General features: G+C 44.1%; 1 protein-coding gene across 2 annotated transcripts in view; it reads right to left on the reverse strand.

Annotated features, from left to right (window-relative positions):
* The window catches only part of FOCAD (focadhesin), a 364,090-nt gene that overhangs the window by 307,390 nt on the left and 37,270 nt on the right, over window positions 1-19,430 (reverse strand). For both annotated transcript variants that reach the window (XM_073542693.1, XM_073542692.1), the window contains exons 4-5: window positions 16,100-16,254; window positions 13,985-14,086 (exon numbers count right to left, since the gene is read on the reverse strand). In XM_073542693.1, the coding sequence (XP_073398794.1) occupies window positions 13,985-14,086; window positions 16,100-16,254 (257 nt within the window). The remainder of the gene's footprint in view (window positions 1-13,984; window positions 14,087-16,099; window positions 16,255-19,430) is intronic.

Below are 19,430 nucleotides of genomic sequence, written 5' to 3' on the forward strand. Positions count from 1 at the left end.
ATAGATAGATCTATAGATAGATGGATAGATAGATATAGCTATCTATAGATATATCTGTCTGTCTACCTGTCTATCTATCTATCTATCTACAGTAATACCTATCTAGCTATAGCTACAGCTCTGGCAAAAATTAAGAGACCACTTCCAAGTGTTCAATTTGTCTGATTTTTCTCTTTATAGGTATATTTTTGATTTTTGGTCCCATATAAATGGCTTGACTCGTGCCATGTTCTATACTTCTTTCAACAGAAATCCATGAAAAGTTACACTACACCACAAATCTCCAGATCTTTCTTGACGGAAATACTTATGGAAAGCACATATTTTGAACTCAAGGTAGTTGGCCTAAGTTTTCCAAGGCTTGGTGCCTATGCCCAATCATACTAACGTACTGCCAAGCCACTACTACACCCAACTACCCATTTTGTTTTTCTTTTGCCTCCCTCTTCCCATCACTGTAACGCAGGGGTAAGCTGGTCAAAAGAAAGAAAAACAGTTGCCTACGTTAAACAGGCCAATTCAGCCCGCAATAACTCGGCTGGAGCTGCAGAGAAAGCGAGCATGTAACTGCATGGAATGAGTGAGAATTTGGTACACCAGCCAGCTTCTTTGTCCAGCAGCTAGAGCTTTTCATGGGGAGAAATAAGAGTGCGCTGTGTCGGGGAAGAGGAGGAGAGAGCCGCCAAATAAAGCAGCAAGGAAACAAGATGTTACACTAGATTAGAGACTTAGCAGAAATTAAAAGCAGGCCTTCTGTGTGTGCTGGAAATTGGAAGAAATGTTTGTGTGCCGTCATGCTGAAGTTGGGGAGAGGCAGGTCTTAGGGTTCACTCTACCTTTATTCTTTTCCGAAGTAATGGGCATAATGCTGCAGTGAATTGATTGAGGATTCAGGCTGTGATAAGCACGTAATAACCTTCAAGAGGTAATGCTGGCAAAAATGTCACTCCCCAGCAGAATAAATGTCCTCTTTATACAAGTGTGACAATAATACACAATAAAAAGGCGTACCAACCGAAGCTGCCAGCTTTGTGCCACCTGATTGTCATGTTCTCTGCCAGTGACAGCCTGCATGTGACAAAGCTGCGACATTAGGAAAACATTATCTCTTTATTCGTGCTGCTAGTGAGCTGTGACACTATACAATCCCAGCAGGTCAAATGCCATTTTGGAAAATAAATGCAACTTCTATTGATCCCAAACAAAAAGCAAATCCTGCACGTAAAGATGCCCAGTTAGGCTAGGTTCACACCACGTCTTAGCAGCCTGTTCAACGCATAGCGTTGATGGGCTGCGTTAACGGTATAGCATAACGCAGATGAATCATCTGTGCTAGCGGTGACGGAGCCTCAGACGCAGCAGGCCGCGTCCGAGGCTCAATCAGCGAATGACAGCACATCGCGAACGCGTGCTGCTTTACGGCATGCATCGCGATGCGCCCGACAATGGGGCTCAATGGTGGGGTTAACAGACTGCCTATAACGCAGCGTGACCCCGGTCTTACATACTGTTACACAGCATGTTTAGCAACGATCAAAATACTGTTACTAGAAAGTACAATCGGGTCTCCATACATTCATGCGAATCGGTCCTTTTTTATTAAAGCACCACTCCAGCATGTTTTTTTTATTGCACTACTGGAGTGGTGCTTAAAATGTAATTCCCCTGCCTCCATCTCATACTCATGTGCAGCCGCCGCCTTGATCGTTTTCCAGCGTTGCTCCCGTCTGTCTCCAAAGAAAAGTGACCTGCCAGTAGCTCCAGTGTTTCATGGAGCTGCACGGAGGTTTCAGTACAAGTCCATGAGAGCTTTGTTCTGGTTCTCAAAGACTTGCTTTGAGCTCATCACACAACTTCTGACTTCCTGCCAGATAGAGAAGTTACGGGCAAAAGGTGGCATCATGGGACCGGAGTGGCGTAGTTAGAAGGTAAAGCCGCCAGAAGGAGAGTATAAAAACGGGGATAGTAGGCTTACATTTAAAGCGCCGCTCAACCGCTGAAAATAAAAATTAAAAAACGATGGAGTGGTGATTGAATATAGCCCCAGAAGACGGTTAGTGGTAGCTCAACATGTCTATTTACCAATTACTCGAAAGCAACAAAAACACAATTTACCACTCTACAAAATCTGTGTGTGTGCTAGATATGTACAAATAAAAAACTACAGTCTCACAAAAGTAAATTAAAACCGCTAGCAGATCCAGGACTTTACCATAATAAATATATTTATAGAATTATAAGTCAATTATTCAATAGAGAGAACTCTCTGAAAGAAAAAAGAAAAACATTGCAATTAATAGCATTGAGTATCCGGTACGCACACTCAGCAATATGTAATAGATCAGATTGCTATAGTAAAAGCGCAATTCAATGCCCACTCCTAAAACATGTTTCACTGCTATAGATAGGAAAAAAGAGGCTCCAGCAGTGCTTTTTATACAGCTTCTTCAGGGGAAATGAGGCAGTGACAATGCTACAGACGCAGCTTCTTAAGGTGAAAATGAGGCACTGACAGTTCTATACACGCAGTTTCTTCAGGGGCTACGGGGCATGGACAGTGCTATACAGCTTACTCATGTCATGGTCACTGTGTGTGTCTGGGCGCAGATGTTTCCGCAAGGCGAACCCATGTGACACACGTGACCCTGGATACACCGCCTCCAGTGGGGCGCATTTAAATAATAAAACGTGCAGGTGGATACGCCGCCTCCACCTGGCGAATTTGGGTATTACACGTTATACATACAATCTGGAAACCCCACCTCCAGTACGGCGAATTTAAATAATAAGGGGGACCTGGGAAACATTAACAGTGGTGGGCCCTGCGATAGGGAAAAGGGAATTGGAGACCTCCTGAGCTCCCCTGAGCCAGTGTCCCTGCACTCCTAGCGTTCCCTATGCCGGTTTCGCACCGGGCGCCGCACGCGTACCTCAACGCCCTAGCTCGCCCTGACCCTAAACCCTCACTAGGGAATAGGTCGGTGCGGAAACTAATCCCACCACTGCACTAATAACACACATGAGGGAAAGAGACAATACAGGGGGACACCACTTAGCTTTATGCTCTGTGCTTATGCTCCTGCAACAGAGCCCTCCACCTGCGTGCGTCTTCTCCTCCACCCGGATCCATCACCATAACAGGATCCTGCACCATAGTGCTGCCTAGGAGCAGAGTCCACCACCAGTTGCTGCAGCTTAGTAACAGAGTCCCAAGGATGAGTTCAGCTTCTGCCACGAAGTCAAGCATGCTTGAGTCCAGCTCAGCAGCCAAGTCCCACATGGTGAGTGCCACTCTCCATAGTAGCCACTCCACCAGACCATGCAGACACTTCCCGCTGACACCATCACTGCGACCCCACCACGCCATGCCAGCCCTTCGTCCAGACACCATAGCTGAAACACGTCCCCCCTGGCTAAGCTGCGCAGGACTCCTCACCAGCTCCATCCTTCCTCCAGGCTCTCAAACTCAGAGTGAAAACAATCTCACAATGTCACAGGCCGTGATTGCACACCCCTAGCACACCTTTATAGGGTGTCACACCTGATCCATAAATAAGTGCACAAAAACCTAAAGTGCAATACCACTAACCACCACCGGGGACAGTCAAGACACCTTGGAACTTTCCAAAGTAAAAAAAGTTCACCCAGTGCTATTTAAAACTGTCAGATCATGACAGTACCCCCTCCTTAATGAGGGGCCTCTGGACCCTCAAGACCACCCCTCATTAGGGAAACACCTACAGCGGGGACGCCCAGACCCTGAGTTCACCCCACCATTACCTGACACTTCAGGTTTATGACAAACGCACCGCTGGTATTGGCAATAAAGTTCATTTTGGAGGCACCACTCATCTCCACAGCGCCGACCTGGGGAACGAGTTTATGTATGTGTATGTTTGTTTGTTATGAGCTGATCAGGCTCCACAACACACTTCCACAGGATGTTTTTTGGGTGGCACACATACATGCTCGTTCACACACAGGTCCGGACCTGAACGTTTAATGCACACATTCGTTTGTCATAAATTTGGTGAACTCATTCTGGACTCTAACAGAGGCGTCCCCCTGAGTCACCACACTCACACCCCCGCTATTCACCACGTGACATCACCCTCCAACCCTCTTTATCATGAGTTCTACGTTCCCGGTGTTGGTCAATGGCGAGAGTAGAGACTTGTCCCTACTCCCCCGCAGCGCACCTGCTGCACACACCTGGAGGAGAAAGGGAACAGGAATATGGATGAAATATACACTCACTGGTCGCCTTCCTCCAAGCGACCAGGAGGGCGGCTTCTTCGGTGGTATAGAAGATTTGGCGTAAACCCCGCGGACTATCACACCAGTCAGCTCACCACAGGGGCGTACCCCTTCACCTCGGGGAATACCAGGCAGCTCCGTGGGGCACCATTCCTCCCACCTGCCTGGGTGCGCCCGCATGCATGAACCAGTCCTGCTCCCCAGCAGCGACTCTAGGGGGCTTTAGTACCAGAGCCGCAGGAATATGGAGGAAAATATATACACTCGCTGGTCGCCTCCATACGACCAGGAGGGGTGGCTTCTTCGATGGTATAGAAGAGTTGGCGTAAACCCCGTGGACTATCACACCAGTCAGCTCACCACAGGGGCGTACCCCTTCACCTCGGGGAATACCAGGCAGCTCCGTGGGGCACCATTCCTCCCACCTGCCTGGGTGCGCCCGCATGCATGAACCAGTCCTGCTCCCCAGCAGCGACTCTAGGGGGCTTTTAGCCAGACCGCAGCCGCCATCTTTTTTTTTTTTTTTTTTTTGATTTTCTGGTTAACTGAGCAAAGGCCCCAGACCCTGATAACTGCTGCTGCAGCCGCACTAACACACCTTGCCGCTCCCCACACCTCAGTGAGGTCCGGCAGCAAATACCATAGGTCTCCACATGGCCAAGGCTCACCAGAAAAAAAAAAACTGTAGGGCCTGTGATAATGTCATGATCACTGTGTGTGTCTGGGCGCAGATGTTTCCGCAAGGCGAACCCATGTGACACACGTGACCCTGGATACACCGCCTCCAGTGGGGCGCATTTAAATAATAAAACGTGCAGGTGGATACGCCGCCTCCACCTGGCGAATTTGGGTATTACACGTTATACATACAATCTGGAAACCCCGCCTCCAGTACGGCGAATTTAAATAATAAGGGGGACCTGGGAAACATTAACAGTGGTGGGCCCTGCGATAGGGAAAAGGGAATTGGAGACCTCCTGAGCTTCCCTGAGCCAGTGTCCCTGCACTCCTAGCGTTCCCTATGCCGGTTTCGCACCGGGCGCCGCATGTGTACCTCAACGCCCTAGCTCGCCCTGACCCTAAACCCTCACTAGGGAATAGGTCGGTGCGGAAACTAATCCCACCACTGCACTAATAACACACATGAGGGAAAGAGACAATACAGGGGGACACCACTTAGCTTTATGCTCTGTGCTTATGCTCCTGCAACAGAGCCCTCCACCTGCGTGCGTCTTCTCCTCCACCCGGATCCATCACCATAACAGGATCCTGCACTATAGTGCTGCCTAGGAGCAGAGTCCACCACCAGTTGCTGCAGCTTAGTAACAGAGTCCCAAGGATGAGTTCAGCTTCTGCCACGAAGTCAAGCATGCTTGAGTCCAGCTCAGCAGCCAAGTCCCACATGGTGAGTGCCACTCTCCATAGTAGCCACTCCACTAGACCATGCAGACACTTCCCGCTGACACCATCACTGCGACCCCACCACGCCATGCCAGCCCTTCGTCCAGACAGCATAGCTGAAACACGTCCCCCCTGGCTAAGCTGCGCAGGACTCCTCACCAGCTCCATCCTTCCTCCAGGCTCTCAAACTCAGAGTGAAAACAATCTCACAATGTCACAGGCCGTGATTGCACACCCCTAGCACACCTTTATAGGGTGTCACACCTGATCCATAATTAAGTGCACAAAAACCTAAAGTGCAATACCACTAACCACCACCGGGGACAGTCAAGACACCTTGGAACTTTCCAAAGTAAAAAAAGTTCACCCAGTGCTATTTAAAACTGTCAGATCATGACAATTCAGGAGAAAAGGCACAGGCCATGGTATAGATGTACAGGTGCTTCTCGCAATATTAGAATATCATCAAAAAGTTGATTTATTTCAGTTCTTCAATACAAAAAGTGAAACTCATATGTTATATAGAGTCATTACAGAGGGATCTATTTCAAGTGTTTATTTCTGTTAGTGTTGATGATTATGGCTTACAGCCAATTAAAACCAAAAAGTAATTATCTCACTAAATTAGAATAATTAACAAAAAACACCTGCAAAGGCTTCTAAACATTTAAAAATGTCCCTTAGTCTGTTTCAATAGGCTCCAGAATCATGGGGAAGACTGCTGACTTGACAGATGTCCAGAAGGTAGTCATTGACACACTCCACAAGGAGGGTAAGCCACAAAAGGCCATAGCTAAAGAAGCTGGCTGTTCACAGAGTGCTGTATCCAAGCATATTAATGGAAAGTTGAGTGGAAGGAAAAGTGTTGTAGAAAAAGGTGCACAACCAGCCGGGATAACCGCAGCCTTGAAGGGGATTGTTAACAAATCTGCTGGAGTCATTGCGTCAAGAGCAACTGCACACAGACGTATCCAGGACATGGGCTACAAGTGTCACATTCCTTGTGTCAAGTCACTCATGACCAATAGACAACGCGAGAAGTGTCTTACCTGGGCCAAGGAGAAAAGAACTGGACTGTTGCTCAGTGGTCTAAGGTATTGTTTTCAGATTAAAGTAAATTTTGCATTTTATTTGGAAATCAAGGTCCCAGAGTCTGGAGGAAGAGTGGAAGGGCACACAATCCAAGCTGCTTGAGGTCTAGTGTGAAGTTTCTACAATCAGTGATTGTTTGGGGAGCCATGTCATCTGCTGGTGTAGGTCCATTGTGTTTTAAGTCCAAAGTCAGCGCAGCCGTCTACCAGGAAAGTTTAGAGCACTTCATGTTTTATTCTGCCGATAAGCTTTTTGGAGATGGAAATTTCATTCTCCAGCAGGACTTGGCACCTGTCCACACTGCCAAAAGTACCAATACCTGGTTTAGGAACAACTGTATTACTGTGCTTGATTGGCCAGTAAACTCGCCTGACCTTAACCCCACAATGCAGACGAGGTGAAGGCAGCTATCTAAGTAACCTGGGCTTCCATAACCCCTCAGCAGTGCCACAGGCTGATCGCCTCCATGCCACGCCGCATTGATGCAGTAATTGATGCAAAAGGAGCACCGACCAAGTATTGTGTGCATTTACTGAACATATATTTCAGTACGCCAACATTTTGGATTTTAAAATAATTTTTCAAGCTGGTGTTATAAAGTACAGTGTATACGTGGTATAGATGCAGCTTCTTCAGGGTGATAAGGCACCGACCGTGGTAATGATGCAGCTTCTTCAGGCAGACAAGACACTGACAGTGTTATATACACACAACTTCTTCATGTAAAAGCATCATCTTCTATGTGCACTTGCACAGAGTCAGGGATTGTGTAGGATTATAGTCATGTGTACTGTATGTGTGTCATGGCTAAGGGCGGTATTTCCGTCCCCGTCCTGGGTTTGTTGGGGTTAACTCTGCATGGCCTTCCTTTGGTTTGGGCAGGGCTATTTGTACTCGCTCTGGTTCTGGGCTCTTTGTCAGTGATACTTCCGTTCTCGGCTGAGCAGCTGACCTAGTAACTCTGGTGTATACCATTTGTTTCTCTGTGTGCTTGTTCTGTGTATAATTCGGCGTGTCCTACGTTCTGTGTCTGCTTGGTTATTCTGTGCTGTTGTTATATCTCCGGTTCTGACCTTTGGCTAACTTCTCTGACTTCCCTCCTATCTACGCCCCTGGTTATCGCGTTCCCGTCTGGCTTGTTTCTGACTTCGGACTGTATTGCACAATCCTTCTGTCTCATCCCTCGGCTCCTGCATTACCCTCCGGTTACTGATCTCGGCTTGTCTAACCTCGCTCCCGACTCCAGCTTTCATTTTCTAGCCTGTACAGGAGTCAGCTCCACCTCCAGCCACTCTCCCGGTGGTCACGTGTCTCAGGTCCTGCTCTCGTGCGGCTCACACCTAACGTGCGGATGCACGCTCTGACTCTAGACTACTGCTCCCTCCTTGCTCCCCTTGGTGTTCGTCACAATGTGTAATTAATTATATCAAACAGGTGATAATGATTATCATTTTCATATGTAGGCTGAAACACAGTCATTATAACTAAAAGAGAAATAGCTGTTTGGGAGGCGTAAAAATGTGTGAAGACATACACCCTGATTCTAAGTAGCCATCACTTACTGGGCTGCTTGCTGTCATTTTTCTAAAATCCATTTTTGCTTGCTAGTCCTATAGTGATAATCTCCTGCTGATAAGCAGCCCAGTAAATGACACATACCTGGAATCAAGGGCTCTGTCTCTACATTATGCTCTCAGATTAGGCTACAAAAACCTGAAATCTGAAATTCTGAAAACAAAGGAATACCCAAGTATCTCTACAAAAACAACTAACAATTAACAATTAAAAAACAAATGACACCGCAAGAAATGACCTGGAAACCATCTGCAGAGACTTTGAAGACTTAGGCAAGAAAGTGAAAGAACTGGGAGCGCAGGTGGTCTTCTCTTCCATCCTCCCAGTGGATGGCCATGGAACAAGGAGGTGGAATAAGATTCTGCAGGTGAACAACTGGCTACGTCGATGGTGCCGTCAGCAACGATTTGGATTTCTGGATCACGGAGTGAATTACTTATACGATGGACTACTTGCTAGAGATGGGGTGCACCTTACGAAGACTGGAAAGCATGTATTTGGAAGTCGTCTCGCTACACTTGTACGGAGAGCTTTAAACTAGAACAACATGGGAAGGGAAGCAAAAGACCAGAAAAAGCCATACACCTGACAAATGCTATTGAGAACTCTGCTATTAGAAGTGGAAAGGAAGAACAAAGACAAAAGAATCTAATTAATAAAAATATTGGAGAAAGAGAAACAAATCACAAACTAAAATGTTTCTATACTAATGCACAAAGCATGGGCAACAAACAAGAACTGGAACTACTAACACAGGAAAAGAAATATGATGTCATTGGAATCACTGAAACTTGGTGGGACAATACACATGATTGGAATACAAGACTAGAAGGATACAACTTATTTGCTAGAAACAGACTTGATAAACGAGGAGGAGGTATCGCATTGTATGTTAGAAACGCGTATATCTGCACAGAGATTGAAGCTTCAGAGACTGGGAGTTCTGTGGAAACTGTTTGGGTAAGAATACAAGGACAGAACAATGGAAAGGACACCATTGTAGGCATTTACTACAGGCCGCCTGTGCAAGCTGAAGATATGGATGAACTCTTTATGCATCAAATGGCCAAGTTCTCCAAAAAATATGACATAGTTGTCATGGGAGATTTCAACTATCCAGACTTTTGTTGGGAATCTCTCTCAGGCAAAACTAACAGGTCAAGGAAATTCTTATCCTCTCTTGCTGACAACTTTATCTTCCAAAAGGTAGGGGAGAAAACAAGGGGAACTGCTACCTTGGATCTAATCCTTATAAACAGGGAGGAAATGGTTGAGGAGGTAAAAGTGGCTGGGACCCTAGGAGGTAGCGACCATGATATTTTAGAATTTTGGATAACTAGAGGCAGAAGACCTGTGAAGACTCAGACGTCAAGGTTAGATTTCAGAAAAGCAGATTTTCAGGGATTCAGAAAGAGAATTGGAGGGATCCAATGGCTGGATATCCTTAAAGACAAAAATGTCCAGGAAGGATGGGAAATCTTGAAAAATGAAATTCTCAAAGCACAGTTGTTAACAATTCCGAAAAGAGGAATGAATAGGAAGCATTTAAGGAAACCAGGATGGATGAACATAGAACTTAAGCACATGCTAAAAAGGAAGAAAAAAATGTTTATAAAATGGAAAGAGGGAGGCATATTTAAAGAAGAATATAATGCTGTCTGCAGAACCTGCAGGGCACAAATCAGATTATCTAAAGCTGAAAATGAATTGAGGCTTGCAAGAGATGTCAAAAGCAATAATAAAGGATTTTGGGGATATGTCAAAAGTAAAAGAAAAGTCAAAGATGCTACAGGATTTTTACAGGATGAAAATGATGAAATGGTAAGACAGGATGTTGAGAAGGCTGAACTTTTAAATTCCTATTTTGCATCTGTTTTCTCTCAGAAAGGAAATGTAACATCAACTGTTCTTCACTGTCCTATTAAGGGAATAGAAGAATCCAGAATATCTATAAACAGAAAGATAGTGAGGAAACACTTAGCTAACCTAAATGAATTCAAGTCTCCAGGTCCAGATGAATTACACCCCAGAGTACTGAAGGAGATAGCAGAAGAAATTTTTGAACCCCTCTCCATAATCTTTGAAAATTCTTGGAGAACAGGAGAAGTGCCAGAAGACTGGAGAAGAGCAAATGTTGTTCCTATCTTCAAAAAGGGGAAGAAGGTGGACCCAGGCAACTATAGGCCGTTGAGTCTGACTTCTATACCAGGAAAGATCTTTGAACAAATTATTAAACAACATGTATGTCAATACCTGGATAAGAATGAAGTGATTAAACAGAGTCAGCATGGGTTTGTAACTAATAAGTCATGTCAGACTAACTTAATTTCCTTCTATGACGGTATCACTGATTGGGTGGATCAAGGAAATGCTGTAGATATAGTATATCTTGACTTCAGCAAAGCATTTGACAAAGTATCTCATACAATCCTTATTGAAAAAAGATTAAGTATGGAATGGACAAGGCAACTGTTAGGTGGATTCATAACTGGCTTAGTGATCGGACCCAAAGAGTGGTCGTAAATGGCTGCACATCCAGTTGGAAGAATGTTTCAAGTGGGGTACCACAGGGCTCTGTCCTGGGCCCTGTATTGTTCAACATCTTTATCAACGATTTAGATGAAGGAATTGAGGGTAAACTAATTAAATTTGCTGATGACACAAATCTAGGAGGGATAGCTAATACTAGAGAAGAGAGAGAGAGGATTCAAAAAGATTTAAATAAACTGGAGAAGTGGGCAGCAACTAACAGAATGGTTTTTAACAGGGAGAAATGCAAAGTACTACATCTGGGCAATAAAAATGAAAAAAGCATATACAGAATGGGAGGAATAGGGCTAAGTGACAGCACATGTGAAAAAGACTTGGGTATACTAATAGATCACAGACTGAATATGAGTCAACAGTGTGATGTAGCAGCAAAAAAGGCAAATGCAATTCTAGGATGTATTAACAGAAGCATACAGTCTAGATCACGTGAAGTCATTATTTCCCTCTACTCCTCTTTGGTCAGACCTCATCTGGAATATTGTGTCCAGTTTTGGGCACCACATTTTAAAAAAGACATCAACAAACTGGAGCAAGTTCAGAAAAGAGCGACCAGAATGGTGACCGGTCTGCAAACCCTGTCTTATGAGGAAAGGTTGCAGGATTTGGGAATGTTTAGTTTGCAAAAGAGAAGACTGAGAGGAGACTTAATAGCTGTCTACAAATATCTAAAGGGCTGTCACATTGTAGAAGGATCAACTTTATTCTCATTTGCACAAGGAAAGACTAGAAGCAATGGGATGAAACTGAATGGGAGGAGACACAGATTAGATATTAGAAAAAACTTTTTGACAGTAAGAGTGATCAATGAGTGGAACAGGCTGCCACGAGAAGTGGTGAGTTCTCCTTCAATGGAAGTCTTCAAACAGAGGCTGGACAGACATCTGACTGGGATGATTTAGGGAATCCTGCTTTGAGCAGGGGGTTGGACCAGATGGCCCAGGAGGTCCCTTCCAACTCTACAATTCTATGATTCTATGATTCATACCATGAGACCACTACAGTTTATAAGCATTTCTAAAATGATGGGAAGATGAATTTAGCTTAAAATATTTTCCATGATGATAAATGGAAATAGTGCCAACCCAATCTATCCGAGCAATGATGCCACAAAGGAGTGGACATTCGGAATTTTTAGACTTTTGAGACTTGTGGACTCAGGTGACAAAAGTTTTCCTGCCCATCATCAGCGCATCGAAAATATGGGTTTGCTTTCGCTCAACACATTATGCTAGTGCAATGAGCTACAAGTAGCATTTGACTTTGCATTACTGCCATTAGCTGCAAGTTTATCTAATATATAAAGCTCAATGTGTGTATGTATGTATGTATGTGTGTGTGTGTGTGTGTGTGTGTGTGTGTGTGTGTGTGTGTGTGTGTATATCCGGGATTGGCATTCGCACCGTCGCAGCTACAGACACAAAATTTGGCACAGTCACACATCTGGACCCCGAGACATGGGATACTCACCACACACGGGGATATGAACACACACACAAAATGCACCACACACTACCACATGCTTCACCACATATACCACCCTCAGCACACATTTCACCACACATACACCAACCTCGCCACTCAAAACTCGCCACGCTGTCTCAGAGCTGTTTAAAAGATGAAAAATGAGCTGTGATTGGTTGCTATCAGCAACAGTTTTCATTGTAGACAGTTGTGGCAACTGAGGCCTATTATTCTTATCATTTCTATGGTGTTATCGTCCTTCTGTAGAGCTGGAAATAACACAATTTATTACCGTGCCAACACAGACCACCCTCTGACACAGACTGCAAGGGGAGCCCAGTATCACACAGGATAGGATTAGATACACGGCTCAGCAGTCAGTATCACACAGGATAGGAATAGATACACAGCTCACCAGTCAGTATCACACAGGATAGGATTAGATACACAGCTCAGCAGTCAGTATCACACAGGATAGGATTAGATACACGGCTCAGCAGTCAGTATCACACAGGATAGGATTAGATACACAGCTCAGCAGTCAGTATCACACAGGATAGGATTAGATACACAGCTCAGCAGTCAGTATCACACAGGATAGGATTAGATACACAGCTCAGCAGTCAGTATCACACAGGACAGGATTAGATACACGGCTGAGCAGTCAGTATCACACAGGATAGGGTTAGATACACAGCTCAGCAGTCAGTATCACACAGGATAGGATTAGATACGCGGCTCAGCAGACAGTATCACACAGAATAGGATTAGATACAGCAGTCAGTATCACACAGGATAGGATTAGATACGCAGCTCAGCAGTCAGTATCACACAGGAGAGGATTAGATACACAGCTCAGCAGACAGTATCACGCAGAGTAGGATTAGATACACGGCTCAGCAGTCAGTATCACACAGGATAGGATTACATACATGGTTTTTATGTGCAATATAATCATTATAATTTGTTATAACAAACCACAGTTGGTTACTATGCCCAGGCAACGCCGGGCTCTTCAGCTAGTTAAAGATAAAGCAAAAATTATTTATAGCGTGCAAAACAATTCCTCCTCAACACGGGCCATGCCAGCGGCACTACACTGCAGAAATGCTACAGTACTGACAAAGCAGTGTGAGATCTACACATCCAAGTACTGATAAAGGCATTTATTAAAAGTCGAGACAATCTCCACAATTTATTACCGTATTACTTTTCTCTACTACATTAACCAAAACATCACGAAGTTTCAGTTGGAACCATTGCCATTATTTCTCATCTGTGTAGATATTGCAGATACACCCTTGTTATGGTGCCCAGGCAGCGCTTTCACTCCTTTTAGAACCTCCTTCTTGTCTTCCTTGCACAACAGCAGGAATCAGCACATTGCCAGTGCACAAGGATCCATTGGTGAGGCCGAGTTACAAGGCTTGTGTGTGGCCTGAGCGCACTAGGTGGATGTACAAAGAAATGCACTAGGCACCATTACAAGTATGTACAAGCAATATTTATTCTAGTATTTTGTTTAATAAATCACTCCAGTTTTCCATATCATTACATTAAAGGCCCGCATAAGGCAATACCTTTAAGAACCATTAAGAAAAATCAAGTATTTCTAGTGAACTACCCATGGCTGACCTTGAAAACTTACCAAATCTTATAAGTGCTGTAGGTCTGGTCTCCATCTTTTTCCACATTTTTGGCTTCAATCTGAAGAAGTCGCCAAACACTCTTTACCAATCCCTGCAAATTACTATAGAAAATAACAACAAGGATAAAAAAAAGTATACAAACAACTCTCAGATTGTAAAATTATAGATGTATACACACACACGATATAAAAAGTCTACACACCACGGTAAGAATGCCAGGTTTTAGCCATGTAAATAAAAGCATACCAAGAAGAATCATTTCAGAGTTTTTCCCATCTTTAAGGTCACCTTATAATAAATATAATTCAATGGAAAAGTGAACTGAAATTGTTTTGGGTGGAAAAAAAAAAAAAGTATGGTTGCATAAATATGCACCACCTTAATATACATTGTTGAAGTAACCTATGAATTTATGACCGCTTTCAGTACTTTTGAGGAGCAGTTTATCAACATGGTACAACTAGAATTAACATTCTTTGCCCAATTGTTCCTTGCAGTAGAGCACTAAATCTGGCACACTGCGAGGGCATCTCCTTGTGTACAGCCCTCTTCAGCTAAACACACAGATTTTCGATTGGTGTCAGGCTTGGGCCATTCCCAAATATTGATCTTCTTCTGGCGAAGCCACTCTTGTTGATTGGGAGATATTCTTAGGTTCATTGTTGTGATGATAGCTGAAGTTTATCTTCATCTTTTTAGCAAAGGTCTGATGGTTTTGATGCAAAATTGACTGATATTTGGAAATATTCATTTTTCCCTTCATGCCCAAGTTCCAGCTGCTGAAAAACAGCAGCAAAGTATAATATTGCTCCCCTCAAAGCTTCACTGTAGGTATGGTGTTCTTTTGGTGATTCACAGCGCTTGCTTTGTATCAAACATACCTTTGGAACTATGGCCAAAAAGCTCAACCTTAGTCTCATCAGACCATATTACGTTTTCCCGTGTGCTTTTATGCTTGGATGTTTTTCTTTGTATCTTGCCACATTACCCCACAGGCCAGATATATGAAGTATAAGGAAGATCGCCATCACATGAGTAGACAACTTGTACTTGCCAGAAATTCCTGCAGCTCCTTTAAAATTGCTGTAGGCCTGTTGGAAGCCCCCAGACCAATTTTCTTCTTGTTTTTTCAGCAATGTTTGTGGGATGTTCAGTTCTAGGTAATGTCACTATTGTGCCAAATTTAAATCACTTTATGATGTATGTCTTCACAGTGTTCTACAGTACGGTATATCTCATGCCATTGGAAAAAAAATTGTCATCCTTCTCCTGACTGATAATTATCAACAATAAGATTTCTTTGCTGTGTTGTAAGCTGTTTATTGACTTTGGCTTTTGCTGTAAAAAAGTAACTAAGAAAATATCAGGAAAATCCTACTAGACCTGCTAAACTTTACATGGGGTTATTCAGAATCAGTGTAAATGATGGCAGTTGTGTACTGACTAATATTTAATACGAGTTTCAATGTGATTGGCTAATTTTAACCACAAAACAACTCCCAGGCAGTGGGTGCGGCCTCGCTCCCATACACTTGTATGGAGTGAGGCTGCGCCCTCCAGTCAGCCACGCCCACTAGATGGCTGCACCACCAGTTGGGGAACTGCCTCGCATAATAAACATGTATGGAAGCACGGCCACACCCACTGCCCAGGGGTATGTATAACGCATACAGTACATACCCGCCAGTTCCAGCTCAGAAACCAGCAAATCCCTGCAGCGTACAGTGTGTGCCCTGGGGTTTCATAAGTTTTCAGTTACACAGAGTGACCACAGACTTATCGATTTGGACAGGACAGCCCCTTTAGAAACACATCCTGATATTCTTATTACGTCAGGATTTGGGCACATTCAAATCACAGAATTTCTCATTCCTGTGCCGTCTGTTTTAAAAAAGAGCAGCACATAGACCTATAGAAAGCAATGGATCTATTGCACATTTTTTAAGGCTTGTCTGGCACTTTAAACTTGGCGCATGTCCCAATCTGAGGCGGATCAGAATCATCCAATGAATATTTGAGGCAAGGGGAAGCCATCCGTTTTCTGATTGTCTGAGTACGGAATTTTTTGATTCAGGACAACATAAAAAGTAAGATGTCAATGAAATGATACTTGCCTGGCTGAAGGGATAAGATTCAGGACACCATTGAGAACATAGGTGAAATCTGCCTGTTTCTGTTCTACCAATGTTACCAGGGCGTCACAACAGGCTGTCCTCACTACAACGATGTCACTGCAGCACTTCTCCCACAGGATATTCAAAGATGGAGTCTACAAGTATACATTTTTACAAATTAAGGGTAATTATACAATTTTCATTGTTTTTTTCATCTAGCATAGTCAACCCTGCCAGCTTTCAGTAAAGCACAAATAGGCATTATAAATACTGAGGGAGAGAGGAATATGACATTTTATACATCATTAAAGCAGTCCGATTCTGAAAGCAGATCGGTCACAAAAATATCAGTGTAAAGGTGTAATGCTGATATTTCAGTACAGCTATAGAATGAGAGCTCATGAGTCCAAGTGTATTCCATCCATACAGCTGGACTGATAGCTGCAGCTTGTACTGATAAGTGCGAGACCTCATCAGGAAGGCGGTACACTGAGGAGCTGCCAATCAAGTTAGGTTCAAGGGTACTAAAGCCTCATTCAGATATCAGTCATACACTGTCTGAGTATAGACTGTGATGTGCGGTCTTACTGTGTGTATCATGGCACAAACTCAACAACCTGTAGTGCAGCGGTGTCCACACCATGCAGTAATGAGGCAGTGACCCAGGAAAGTTCAAAGCAAATGTATTTAATGTCCAAAAACTCACTCAAAATGAAAAGCACACAGTATCCTCCGGATCGCAGCCGGGGCATCAAAACAATCCGTATCGGAGACCTAACTGCACCACCGTGTCACGCTGAGAGGTGCCAGGCGTTCGCTTCTCTTGGCTCTGTGTTACTTCACACAAGCCAGATGTTACAGTAGATTAATGTTAAGTTCCTGATATAAAACTACACTCTGATATATGCAGATTCCCTGAGGAAATGATCAGAATAAAGCATGGTCAAGGGCTCGATACACTGCTTTACCTCCTGAATCCACATGCAGTGCACTTGCCCTTAGTTTGATTGACAGCACTTGATTGCCAAGAGCGAGCGCTGCCTGAATTGAATCCACAGCCCTGCACATCTGCACTCACACTGCAGGAGCGTAACAGGTGAGCACGCGCACAATGTCAGTGCACGTCTTCAGCGCCCGCTCACCGCAGACAGGAGAGAGGGACGAGAGAACGCTAGCACTGACACTGTACCTGATGGCTGACTGGGCTCCTGCAGTGGCAATGTGGATGTGCAGAACCAGTGATTCAACGTGGGCAAGCAAGAGTTGTCCAACTAGCCAAGGAGAAGTGCACGGCCATTGCTTGAGGGGGTGAAACGGATCACTGAAACACTATTCATACTACAGAGCCCTCATTTATATTTGAAAAAAAACAAACCTGTTTTTCTGTACAATTGAACAGGTAGGAGTTTTATAGACACTTAAATCCCCTACAAGACTGTATAAGTGGATTAAAGGGAATCTGTAACCAGGTTTTTGTAACCTAATCTGAAAACAGCATCACGTAGACACAGAGACGCTGATTCCAGCGATGTGTCACTTACTGGGCTGCTGGCAGCAGTTTTTATAAACACACAATTTTCGTCAGTAGGAGGTTATTACTAGAGGACTAGTAGTCCTGCTTCCATGTAGTCCTCCATATTCACGATCTCTGTAATTATGCTGCTCACATATGGGGTAGCAAAACCTGTTTGCATTGTTCAGACTTTCACTTTTAGAAGTTCCAAACAATGTTTATATTATTCAGTTGATAAGAAGTATTATTAGTCCTAATAATTCTTTCATGAGGGCTATTCTACTTCATTAGTCATTTAGGGCGCCATTTCAGATATGTAATGTAACGTGCTAGGGCGTTGTAGGGCATCAAGGCAGTGACATAGGCAATCATAGTCCATATAAGGAAAACGTGGGGCTTTATTTTCAGCTAAAAAGGTAACAAACGGTAAAGAAATCAAAAAACAACAAAGACTTGCCCGGCTAGGCATTAACTAACACACCATACCTCAGACTCATGCTACAAGGGATGTGTGCGGGCTTGGCTCTCCAGCACCTCAGCTTTCAATACATTAAACCACAGTAATGAGATGACCTCTCTCAGCTGAGCTGGCTATGCCTCCAGCAAAACCTGTACTAGAGAGGGAGTGAGAGTGATGCGACCCACTATCAAATCATCCTCATCACTCCAATAAAACCTGACCCAGAACTACCATAAATAAAACGGCTGAGCACATAAGCTGCACCAACCAGTACTACCCGGCTTTACTATCTCGCCCAGCCTAATTTTCTGGGAGATATATACACTCCGTCCACTATCTAACCTGTCAGCCGCCTCCAGTATACATGAATAATACTGCTTTCTGGGCTTCTATTGTATTATCTTACAGTATACCTGTCATATGCTAGCTTTTGAAGGGAATCTGTAAGCAAGTCTTTCCTACCTCTTCTGAGAGCATCATGATGTAGGCAAAGAGACCCTGAATCGAATGATGTATCACTTTGTTCACTGGGTGCAGCAGTTCTGACAGAGATTTAGCATGAAGCAGAGCTGAGAAAGCTAACCCCACCCAAACCAGGCTCTGTATTTAAATTGTCTATAGACAGTGAGCTGCTTATGACAGGAGGGGGCAGAGTCATTCTAGCAAGAACATTATGCTGTACAATGATAATCACAAGGTGATAAAACCTATATTGTAAGTAAACAACACCACACAGCCAGACATTTGACACATCATTGAAACATGGATTTTTGTAATAAACTCACCGTAAAATCCTTTTCTCCGAGACGCTCATTGAGGGACATAGGTACTGTGGGTGTATGCTACTGCCGCCTTGAGGCTGACACTAAGTGAAAAAAATAGGTTAGCTCCTCCTCCGCTGTATACACCCTCGCCCTGCTTGCGGGCAGAAATCCAATTAGTGCAAAAGCAGTAGGAGAACAACAAAATCAGCCTTAATGCAGGTAACAACATGTCCAGAAAAAAAACACCCTAATATCAAATGAAAAAGCATGTTAATTAAACAAACAGGAGCCAATTGGCTAACAGGGTGGGTGCTGTGTCCCCCAATGAGCGTCTCAGAGAAAAGGATTTTACGGTGAGTTTAATCACAAAAATCCATGTTTCTCCTTCACCTCATTGGGGGACACAGGTACTGTGGGACATCCTGAAGCAGTCCCTGGGTGGGAAGTTGACTCACGATCCAAGCTACATGCACCTCCTGTCTTAAAGGTGCGTCACCGCTGCTTGGAGAATCCTTCTACACAGGCTCGCATCCGCTGACGCCTGAGTATGGATATTGTAATGTTTGGCAAATGTGTGCAGGCTGAACCAGGTCG

The sequence above is a fragment of the Dendrobates tinctorius genome, unplaced genomic scaffold, assembly GCF_039654945.1.
Source record: "Dendrobates tinctorius isolate UK_male_01 unplaced genomic scaffold, ASM3965494v1 ptg000128l, whole genome shotgun sequence".
Taxonomy (NCBI): Eukaryota; Metazoa; Chordata; class Amphibia; order Anura; family Dendrobatidae; genus Dendrobates; species Dendrobates tinctorius.